The sequence below is a fragment of the Pseudorasbora parva genome, chromosome 14, assembly GCF_024679245.1.
Source record: "Pseudorasbora parva isolate DD20220531a chromosome 14, ASM2467924v1, whole genome shotgun sequence".
Lineage (NCBI taxonomy): Eukaryota > Metazoa > Chordata > Actinopteri > Cypriniformes > Gobionidae > Pseudorasbora > Pseudorasbora parva.
Genome location: NC_090185.1, coordinates 36232889 through 36244596, shown reverse-complemented (window position 1 = coordinate 36244596; position 11708 = coordinate 36232889). Strand labels below are relative to the sequence as shown.

At 38.3% G+C, this 11708-nt stretch overlaps 1 protein-coding gene across 1 annotated transcript in view; it reads left to right on the top strand.

The window, feature by feature from the left end:
- Positions 1–676: 676 nt before the first annotated feature.
- kcnh1b (potassium voltage-gated channel, subfamily H (eag-related), member 1b) overlaps positions 677–11708 on the top strand; it is a 99090-nt gene continuing 88058 nt past the window's right edge. The window contains exons 1-6 of the mRNA XM_067416320.1: positions 677–797; positions 3944–4067; positions 4237–4343; positions 4436–4564; positions 4795–4913; positions 7325–7717. Coding sequence (XP_067272421.1) covers positions 725–797; positions 3944–4067; positions 4237–4343; positions 4436–4564; positions 4795–4913; positions 7325–7717 — 945 coding nt within the window. The 5' untranslated portion in view covers positions 677–724. The remainder of the gene's footprint in view (positions 798–3943; positions 4068–4236; positions 4344–4435; positions 4565–4794; positions 4914–7324; positions 7718–11708) is intronic.

Sequence of the window (11708 nt, the reverse complement as noted above, 5' to 3'; positions counted from 1 at the left end):
TGAATGGGAGTCAATGGGATGCTAACAGCAGGTGATGGCTTGGTTAGCAATGGGTGGAACGCTTTCCGAGTGCTAGATTACCCCCTTGCGAATACAGTTCAGAAGTGTATTGAGAGTTGCTAGACACTCGCAGGCAGATTAGATTTGCTGCCGCTAGGGTACGTCTAGATTTCTAGGCTAGTTGGAGGACTTTATTGGTACACATTTACCCCAAATAATGTAATCTAGTAGACTGCACATTTGGAATTACATTAATCAAAAGCAAAGAAATCATGTTTAGAAGAGAAAATCAATTTTGTTGTGTAAATCGCAAATAATAAGATAAAAAATTGGACAATGTGTGTTTTCCTTTTTTTTCAGTGTACATATATCTATGTTTTACCACAAAAATTGTAGGGCAGAAAAAGACAATCAGAACAAACACAATATTGCAGTACATTAGGTGTTTAGATAATTGTATGACCTCATCTCGGGTTTTTCTTATTCTGTAGGTCTCCGTCTCACCAACAGATGTCTCCATCGATCACTGATTGACTCAGCACATGCTGGATCTCTTTACTACACAGATGTTGTCTATAGGAGATTCTGGTTGGCTCTTCAACTGCAGGGAGGGGGGGCAAGCTGCCTGTGCTTTATATCCTGAATCAGGCTCTTTACTCTGGCCATAATCATGTAGGCTGCGTTGTGCTTCACACACTGATCTCAGACCGCATGAGGAGCAGGGATGGCCGGGGGACGTAGAGGACTGGTGGCCCCTCAGAACACTTTTCTGGAGAATATAGTCCGCCGCTCCAACGGTGAGAGAAGCTTTCACAATTTACTATTTGTTAAATAATTGATTCCACAACATTACTATTAACTTAGTCTATGTGCTTTAACTGTGCCTTATAGTACAACCATTCAGCTCTTTGAGTTTCATTAATCAGTTTATACTGTTGTACAATGATTTCTCTTATATATTTTATTTTGTATTTCAAACATTAAATTATCTGATGTTTTAGACTGCTGTGCCTGTATATATATATATATATATATATATATATATATATATATATATATATATATATATATATATATATATATATATATATATATATATATATATTGTACTACTTACACTGCATATAATGTATTTAGGGATTTAAAATTGATTCATTTGGCAATAAAGACAGGACAAAAAAACAAATCCATTCAAAAAGTTTATTACATAGATGTTTGTTCTTGTTGTAACTTTTTCCTTTCAACTTTTCAGTTTGGACATTTTCTCATAGACAGACAGGTATAGCTGATGTGTAAATGTGATTCAGTCCCATCCATCCCACTGTGGTGCTGTTTCTGTTCATTGTCGTTTGCTTTGACATCTGTAGTTTGTAGATCAGTAAAAGTGATTTATCTTATCCTTTAGTTCATTCTCTGTATATTGTTCTGCTGATGTGCTATTGTTAATCAAATTATTTTTTGGGAGGCATTATCACTCTGGTAAATAGGCAAAATCTGTATTAATATAGACCTGCAAAAGCTACTTCAACAATCACTTGCTAAAATCACATTATAGGGCAAAAAACACCACTTTTAAAGTAATCCTGTTGGATCTTACTTTATGTTCTACACTGTGACTGTAGAAAGCTCATTAATATTTAATGAGGTAATTTTTGATTGGCTGTCTGTTTGGTAAACAACTCACTGTAACATTTTAGCTCTGGATTCTTTCGCTTCACACTGTATTTGACAATGCAGTTCGGGCATCAAATTTTGAGTTATATATGCATTGTTAAACTCAGTACTTAAATGGTTATTTTAAAGAAGCATATCAGATATCACTCTTTCTCTTTATCATTTATCTCTGATGCTGCTAATGCTCAAAATTATGAATTGGTTTGAGTGGGGTGAACTCAAAAGAAAAAGAAATTTCTAAATACTTATACAAGTTAGTTGGATTGAACTAATTCGTAAAACTTGAGCTCACAAAATCGATACATTTTAAGTCAGATTTCTTTTTTTTCTTTTTTTCTTTTATTGTTGTGAGTTTCATGAACTTAAATTTAACCGAAACTTGGCAGGGTATACTTTGCCATGACACTCAAAAGGGAGAGTAAATGCTACAATTGTGAAAAAAAAAACTGTTTTATGTGATCTTGGACCACAAAACTACTTTTTTTTCTTCTAATATTTGGCCAAGATATTTGAAAATCTGGAATCTAAGGGTGAAAAAAGTCTAAATATTGAGAGAATCGCCTTTTAAAGTTGTCCAAATGAAGTCTAAGGCATATTACTAACAATATATTTATGGTAGGAAATTTACAAAATATCTTAATGAAACATAATCTTTATTTAATATCCAAATTATTTTGGCATAAAAGAAAAATCTATCATTTTGACCCATATAGAATATATTGTTGTGCCCGTGTGACTTATGAATGGTTTTGTGGTTAAGGGTCACGTATATAACGTATAACATAATTTTTGTGCAAGATGAATGTTAAGTGTGATATTTATTAGTGTTTAATGTTGTGTTTTAGGTTAGACAGATTTTTTAGGTTAGACAGACACACACCTGTGTCAGATTTTTACAGATTTATGTTAAATGTGTTATATTGCTGTACTTATTCAGCAAGTGCTATGCTAATGCTATCAAAGCATTATGTTTCCAGTTAGCATTTATTGAACTAGCTAGTTAAAACTAGTTATAATTTCACTACTAAATTATTTAATTGAGATTACATTATAATGTTAAGTTACATTTCTGTGTTGGTTACTAAAATGTATGAGTTAAAACTATAAATCTCCCAGTTTTGCTTACTTAAACTTTCAATGTCTTACCTTAAATTTTTTTTTTTTTTTTAATGTCACAATGACAGTTAACTTCATTAACTAAGGTAACCAGCTGTAATTAACCAAACCTGGCCAAATCATTTACAGCTTCTGAGATTAATTAAGATGATCATCAAACACAATGGTTTTCTATGTGTTAAATATATTTTCAGCATTCACCCATGGAATTGTTTATTTATTCGGGAGTAAAGTTGCGGTCACATTTACCATTGTGCAACTAATTTTTGCAGTCACGAAATCAGGAATGTTGCATGATGGCGAAAGATTTCCCTACACAGATTTCACATTGTGTTGAAGCTGGTCACGTGCATTAGCCATGACTTCTGTGTGAGCCGTGCTTCAAACATTGATGTAATGGAGGAAGTATCTTTTTGGCCCTGTGAAATTTCACTAATGTGACCACACATTAAAGGATTAGTTCAATTCAAAATGAAAGCTTCATGATAATTTACTCACCCCCATCTCATCCAAGAGGTTCATGTATTTCTTTCTTCAGTCGAAAAGAAATGAAGGTTTTTGAGGAAAGCCTTCCAGGATTTTTCTCCATATAGTGGACTTCAATTGGGTCCAATGGGTTGAAGGTCCAAATCACAGTTTCAATGCAGCTTTAAAGACTCTACATGATCCCAGACCAGAAATAAGGGTCTTATCTAACCAAATCATCGGTTAACATGTAACATATATATATGTTTTTTTATTTTGTTTTTTTTTTTGGTGTGAAAATGACAAATGGTTTGTTTAGATAAGACCCTTATTCCTCAGCTGGGATCGTGTAGAGCTCTTTGAAGCTGCATTGAAACTGTGATTTGGACCTTCAACCCTTTGGTTGCCATATGAAGTCCACTATATGGAGAAAAATCCAGGAATGTTTCCCTCAAGAACCTTCATTTCTTTTCGGCTGAAGCAAGAAAGACATGAACATATTGGATGAGATGTGGGTGAGTTAATTATCAGGAAATTTTAATTTTGCAGTCAACTACTCCTTTAAGGTGAATGTGGAAGCGTATGTTTTATAAGATTTAAGTCTTGACCTTGAGAACTCTATATCATTGCTGACACAACCTAATGTAATCACACTATAACAATATTATGTTTCATTCCTTTCTGGCAGACACCAATTTTGTTTTGGGGAATGCCCAAATAGTGGATTGGCCTATCGTCTACAGCAATGATGGATTCTGCAAGCTGTCTGGTTACCATCGTGCAGAAGTCATGCAGAAGAGCAGCACATGCAGGTTCATCTCTGTTTTTCTTCTTTGTAATTAAACTGCATCTAAATGTGAATTAACAAATGACGACCCAAAAAAATGTAATGGAGGCTCAGCGTAACCTCAATGGATGTCATGGCTCAGTAGTTTATAGAGATTCTTAGTTATACTTTATGCCTCTTTGTTCTTCTCTCAGCTTCATGTATGGTGAACTCACTGACAAAGAAACTTGTGAGAAAGTCCGCCATACCTTTGAGAACTATGAGATGAACTCTTTTGAAATACTCATGTACAAGAAGAACCGTGAGTTGGCTATTTGAAATCATTTGAAAAAAGTTTATGCTTACTTTTATCAAGACAAAAAAAATAAAAATAAATAATTGCTGATATTGCAGGGATGCCAGTGTGGTTCTTCATCAAAATTGCTCCCATCCGAAACGAACAGGACAAAGTTGTACTTTTTCTCTGCACCTTCAGCGATATCACTGCGTTCAAGCAGCCCATTGAAGATGACTCATCGAAAGGTTTGTTTTGACACGTTTCCCATTGCCCAAAGCGGTTTTATTAGATGCAAATTACATCAGGAAAGTGAAACTGTTCTCTGAGTGTCTCGGTGTTTGACTTTACGTATTAACAGATTTATTCAGGATGTTATTTTCACTGCTGGACTACTTTACCATGCAGGAATAAAACTGTATTTTTAACATTATACATGTATTTTTCTCTAACCATTTCCCCTTTTTAATGAACTAAGGCTGGGGAAAGTTTGCTCGCCTGACACGGGCATTGACCAGCAGCCGTGGTGTTTTACAGCAGCTAGCGCCGACTGTCCACAAGGGCGAAAACGTCCACAAGCACTCCCGTCTGGCCGAGGTACGTGTTTGTGATCACTGATTTGTGTGTGTGTGTGTGTGTGTGTGTGTGGCCTGGTAATCCCTACGTTATGGGGACAAATCCTTGTCCTTGTGGTGACATTTTTAGGTCCCCATGAGGAAAACATCTTATAAATCACACAGAAGGAGTTTTTTTGAGAAAGTAAAAATGCAGAATGTTTCCTGTGATGGGTAGGTTTAGGGGCAGGGGCAGTGTAGGGGGATAGGATGTACAGTTTGTACAGTATGAAATCCATTACGCCTATGGAAAGTCCCCATAAAACATGGAAACACGACATGTGTGTGTGTGTGTGTGTGTGTGTGTCTACATGTGTTTAAGCCCTTTCATCAAGGAACACTCCATCCATTTATACCTGAGTACTCTTGGCCAAGAGTGTGTGCTGCAATCCCAAAAGCCTCTCTGCTGTCTTGAGATAAATCTCCAACATGTGCGGCTGCTGCTCACTTGACACACTCTATTTGAACGTCCCCCTCAGTTCCTGCATTAGTTCCCTTTCTGAGCACATTTTGGTACTCTACTGTATGCGTACATTGCACATGATGTAAATTTCATCAGCAGCATAGTACATGCGTACTGTATGCATGAGCATTATACTTTCGCTGTGCGCACAGCTCGTAAATGAGCCTGAAAGGACAGAATAACAACATCAAAATACTAGTGACAGCAACAACAACAGACTCCAACAATAGGTGTTAAGAGATTCTTGCAAATCACATTATTGTTTTGAGTCAATGTTAACAATTGAATATAGGGAACTAAGGAGTGAAATGGGCTAATGACAGCATTAGTGAATTTCCTCCCGCAGTTTCTTGTTTCACATTCTTTTCAGTGTGTTGAAATCATAGTGCAGATTACAAGATCATTCTCATCGCCAAAAGCACGTGTTCTCAAAACTCTGTTCTCACTCTCACACACAGTGTGTTTCAAATCGTCATTCTTTGGTTGGATTTGTAATGGTTGAAATTACATTTTAAATGTAAATTTTTACAATAAAATGGCAGTCGTTTTGCTAAGGCTCTTTTAAATCTACAACATCTTTTACTAACTTTTGTTCATTGTGGTTCTCTGCCTTGTCACAAAAGTATGCTCTTCTGAGTTTAAAAGGGAACCTATTATGCTTATATACCTATTGATTTACTTATAATATTCGTATAATATTCTTTAGTCTCAGCCTCAGCCACACGGACCATCGGCTGAACGTCTGATGCATATTTGCACACTTTTCTGGAAACACTTCTGGAGTTTTTAAAGTTGTCATCTGATTAGTTGAATTCTACAGGATATCTGTGAGACGTGTGTGTTGCGTTCGGCCTGCCTAGAAACAAATGACACGAATCTAAACACGACTCTCAACTTTTATTTCAGAGACATTGATTGGTTGCGTTACATGTCAGTGAAACGTTCGCTAAGGAGGAAGCTGCTAAAGGTCCAGACCTTCTGCTGTCAGTCTAAATAAAATAAAAACAGTCTAAAAAATATTATCAATATTCAAAGTGCAAATAGAGACCAACATTTTCTTCAAGCATGATACAGATGTAACAGAGGCCAGCTATGAATTCGGGCACTGAAAAGGACATTGGGACACGGATGGTGACATACCAACATCCTCATTGTACAATATTACGACTTATGAACAACAGCAGAACTGACATCTTTCGGAAATTATTTGTTAATGTTATTTAAAGTGCATTATAATAAATACTTTGCTTGTTAGGTAAACATGCAATATTTCAGCCATAAATAAATTGTAAATGGTAGATTATGTTCATTACCTGTCTAGTGATATATATTTATTCTGAAATATAATTAAATAATGGTTTGTATTTTAAAAACATCTTTCGCGTATCGTAATGTGTAGTGAAATGGCTCACGTGATTTATGTTTCGCACTTCAGAACTTCCGTTAATGAAACATAGTGAGTGTCGATGCTCTCTGGTTTTAATCGTGCATTGACTTTTTAGGGAGCTAACATTTCAGGGCCCTGGAAGGATTTTGTGATTGAAACAGCTCTTGAAATAGCCAACTCTGATCAGTGCCCTGAATACTAAACTAGGGAGCTTATTGAGACGCAACTGAGTTGTCTATGAATTGGAGCTTTTTTGTTTCAGACTTGAAAGGGTGATGAGCTTCTTCTGTCTTCTTCTCTGCACTTGGCTTATGTTCCTTTAGATAGAAGAAAGTATGTGCAAATCTCCATTCCTAGATTCATGCTGTCATGTGCGGAGACAGTCATGTCCCTGTCAATCATAGTTTCTGTCAATCTCCCAGAATTTGTGCTCAAATACATCAGGATGCCATTTGTAGCCAGAGGAAATGTTCTCTTGCTGTCTCCCATAATGTTCGTAACTTTTTTCAGATAGTGACTCTGTCCTCTTCTTATTTTCTATCAGGTACTGCAGCTAGGCTCAGACATCCTCCCGCAGTACAAGCAAGAGGCTCCGAAAACACCTCCTCACATTATCCTGCATTACTGCACCTTCAAAACTACCTGGGACTGGGTGATCCTCATCCTCACCTTCTACACGGCCATTATGGTTCCCTACAATGTGTCCTTCAAGACCAAGCAAAACAACGTCACGTGGCTGGTCGTGGACAGCATTGTGGATGTGATTTTCCTAGTGGACATTGTGCTCAACTTCCACACCACCTTTGTTGGACCCGCTGGGGAGGTGATTTCAGACCCAAAGCTCATCCGCATGAACTATGTAAAAACTTGGTTCGTCATTGACCTCCTCTCCTGTCTTCCTTACGACGTCATTAATGCCTTTGAGAATGTTGACGAGGTAAGTTTTCTTCCAGAATCCCCACTGATTGTTCACTGTCAGAAAAAAAATAACTTTAGGGATGCAACAGATTGTCACTGGGGCAGTATCCTTAAAGGGACAACTTTGTACTTTATCTACCCCTAACATTGTTTATAGGAGAATGGGCCCATGATCTCCCAAAGTTTTGTTCTCCTGCTACTGCCAAAATTGAGTTTTTATTCCTTACCTCTAGCTTACCTTATAGAATAACATTACGGTCCAAAAATTGTACATCCTGGTCCTTCTAACCCTATTCTTACCCCTAAATGTGGGCCTACACTTGCGAGTTCGGACACTCGGGAGGTCGTGAGATATTGCTCACACAGTATGAGTCAGTTAAAGGGTCATGAAACCCCCCTGCTGCAGCGGTGTTTTTTCACACCTTCGATTTGAAAAAGCTTGTTAAAAGAGGAGTGGTTGACTGTGAAAAGGTGGGATGGTATTGTGTGGAAAGAGGGAAAGTTTGCATAAATAGGGGAGTGTCAGTAGGTGCATTAAGACTAGCGATACCAACAGCAGCAGTTACAGCGGTTCTGAGACATGTTCTTGGTTCACGTTGGCATTGTTTACCACAGTGAGATTAAATGAGGGATGAGTACAGCGAATGAGAGAGCTATGAGTGGCGTGCAGCAGAGATCGCAAATCATTCAGCTCTTCAAAGTTCAAACCAGCATAATTCAGTGAGAAATGAAAATAAATGTTATTCTGCATGACAAAATATTTTGCAAACGTGATAAAACTATGTTTGTCCAAATATGCACGCTGTTTGGCAAGATGAACAACGCGCCGACGTGATAAGAGAACGTGAACCACCCAACATGCGATGTGACAGAGATGTGTAATTCTAGATCGGGATAAAAGCGAAGGTGTTTGAGGCTAGTCTCGACCGCGCATCTGAAGCAGAGCGAAGCGCGTTGGGTTGCCGTGACGATCCGCGCTGTATCACTCGGCAGCTAAATCTATATTTGTACAAATATGTACACTGTTTCACTAAGAGCCCGAACACATGCGGTTTAGTGCATGGCTGTGACGACAAATAAAACGGAGAGGACGTGGCTTTTGTTCATTAGCCTACAGATTACAGATTGGTTATTTTGCACTCCTGACATAGATAGTCAACGCTTGCAGGTTCGGCGTGCGATTCCTCAGGTGAATTTTACTTTACCGAGCCTTGACAGAAGTGACTGTCTCATGCATATTAACTAAATTATCTTGTATGCATACTACAGCGCAGGGATTGGACTGAATGAGCTTTATGTCATGAATATATATCGAGAATTGCTCGGAGCGGTCGACGTCAGCATGTGCCCAGCAGCCCATACTTGGGCCGAAAAGGCCGTGCCGACGTCAGCATTTGTGACGTTGCTCCGACTAAGCTTTTCAAACCGGAAGACAGAAATCGCTCTGAAAAATGCAAAAATAACTATTTTCACATATGAATACCATTAATGAGTACCCTTAGTGTTTTCAATGATGTGCAGCCTATACATATCTGTTTACATCTCAAAAAAAGTGTTTTGGGGTTTCATGACCCTTTAAAGGTAGGGTAGGTAGGAATGATCTAAAACACTTTTGTCCAAATTTGTTTAAACTTTCTTTATATGTCAATACATAATTAAAATGTAAGTACTCTGAAAAAGAGAGTATAAAAATCCTTTCAACAGAAATCCCCAGAGTGTGTGTGACATTGTATGCGCACGCTGTATGTTTGCAACTACTTATAGCCTAATAATAAACATAGATATAGCCTATGTGACGGGTTTGTGTATATGATTTGACAACAGGGAACAGCCTATACACTGATGAAAATCGGGCCGACTCCCCGAACTTTTTAAACGTGTAAAAATTACAGGAAGGCTGTGAGGTGCTCGTAATGTGCTCGGCTCGTCTCGTAATTCCTCTCACATGCTGCAAGCCATGACCATGAACATCAACGATTTCCATGAGAATGAAAAAAATAATCTGCGAGCTCATACAAAAAAATGCACCATGTATGCCCGGCTTAAACCCAACCTACCCATAAATCATCCCTAAAATCGGAGGGAAATGATGTTAGAAGCTGATGTAGAAGCCTAAACCTGTTTGGAAGCCTAAACTTGACATAAACTGTAAACTTATCCCTTAAAGGAGTACTTCAGCGCTGGGAAGATGAATCTGTATTTAAACTGGGTCATTAATGTAGTAGAAATGTAAAATTATTTTTTTAATTAGTGTTTTCTAGACTGAGAAAAGACAGGCAATGTATTTTTGTCTCATGGGGATGAAAGAAAACAATTCCCAGAATGCTTCGCTGCCTTGTGAGGCCATTCCCAAAGCCACCGCTGCTAGATTACTGAATCACTGATCGCTTTCCCACCGCGACCGCGTTCATTTTCATAAAATCAGTTCAGTTGGAGAACAGACACTACAATTAAAAACTGAACTTGCGTGTTCAATATGTGATTTAGCCGCTGAGGGAGTCTCACAGCCCAAATGCTACAGGATTCAGATTGACAGTCATGGATGAGCTCGTGATGAGAGATGAGGTAAACGCGACGGCACTCGTGGCATAGATTCACAGCGCATGTTCAGTCTGCTGCGTTTTCAGTTCATGCCTTTGAAAGCTTAACTTTCATATCACATTTTTCTTCAATATTGCACAGCCCTAATTCAACCTCTGAGATTGGCCATTGCTTTGTAGAAATCAACAAGCATGTCTGTGATTGGCTACATTACTCCCCGAAGTGAAAACACTTTGGAAATTGAATCATTTGACGAGTACAAATACAGATACGCACTGGACTCTTTTGCGCTAATAATATGCTATTATTACTAATTCTTACAGAGGATTATGAGGATTACATATCCAGCAGTGCTGGACAGCTTTTCCCTCTAAAAGCAATGAGTAGCAGAATAAGCAGCAGGTCTAAGTGAGAAAATTACACGCTATTATCAAGTCTGTCTCCCTCGGTCCGGAGGGGTGGCACAGGAATGACCATGGGGTCTGTGGTCAAGCCTCCACAACCTGTGGAGCCGGGCCTGGTTTTGTGTGTTTTTGCCACTCAGTGGGCCTAACCACAGTCACTCTGGCTGACATTGATGTCACATGCATACCCTCTATTCATAATCTATTTATTTAGTACCCTCTATTTTCATTCATGTCATTTTCAGTCATGATCTAGTTTATTTCCTGCAGTTCTCCTAACTTCTTTGGAATAAAGAATATAATTTGTTTCTACTCTTTTCAGACACTCATGACAGTAATAAAGTAATGCAGCTACTTTTTAGAGAGAGTAATTAGTACAGCAATATAATTACACTGTAATACAATATAATTATAATGTTGAATATGTAATACGAGCTGAGTGACACGTGTGCTAGATTATTAACACTATAAATAGTGTTATATTTAAATATGGAAAATCATTGCTATATATCGTCTTATCGCCAAGCCTTAAAATTTGCTAAATTAAAGCACAAAGGCATACATTAGGACTTTCTATAAAGCTGCTTTGAAACAATGTGTATTTGGAAAAGCACCATACAGAGACATTTATAATAATAATAATAATTTGTTCGATTTATATAGCGCTTTTCAAGGCACTCATAGCGCTTTACATAGAAGGGGGAATCTCCTCAACCACCACCAATGTGCTGCACCACCTGGATGATGCGACGGCAGCCATATTGCGCCAGAACGCTCACCACGCACCAGCTGATTGGTGGAGAGGAGGCTGAGTGATGAAGCCAATCAGGAGAGGGGGATTATTAGGAGGCCATGATGGACAGAGGCCAATGGGCAAATTTGTCCAGGACACCGGGGTTACACCCCTACTCTTTTTCCGAAGGACATCCTGGGATTTTTAACAACCACAGAGAGTCAGGACCTCGGTTTAACGTCTCATCTGAAGGACGGTGCTCTTTGACAGTATAGTGTCCCCATCACTATACTGGGGTGTTAGGATCCACACAGACCACAGGGTGAGCACCC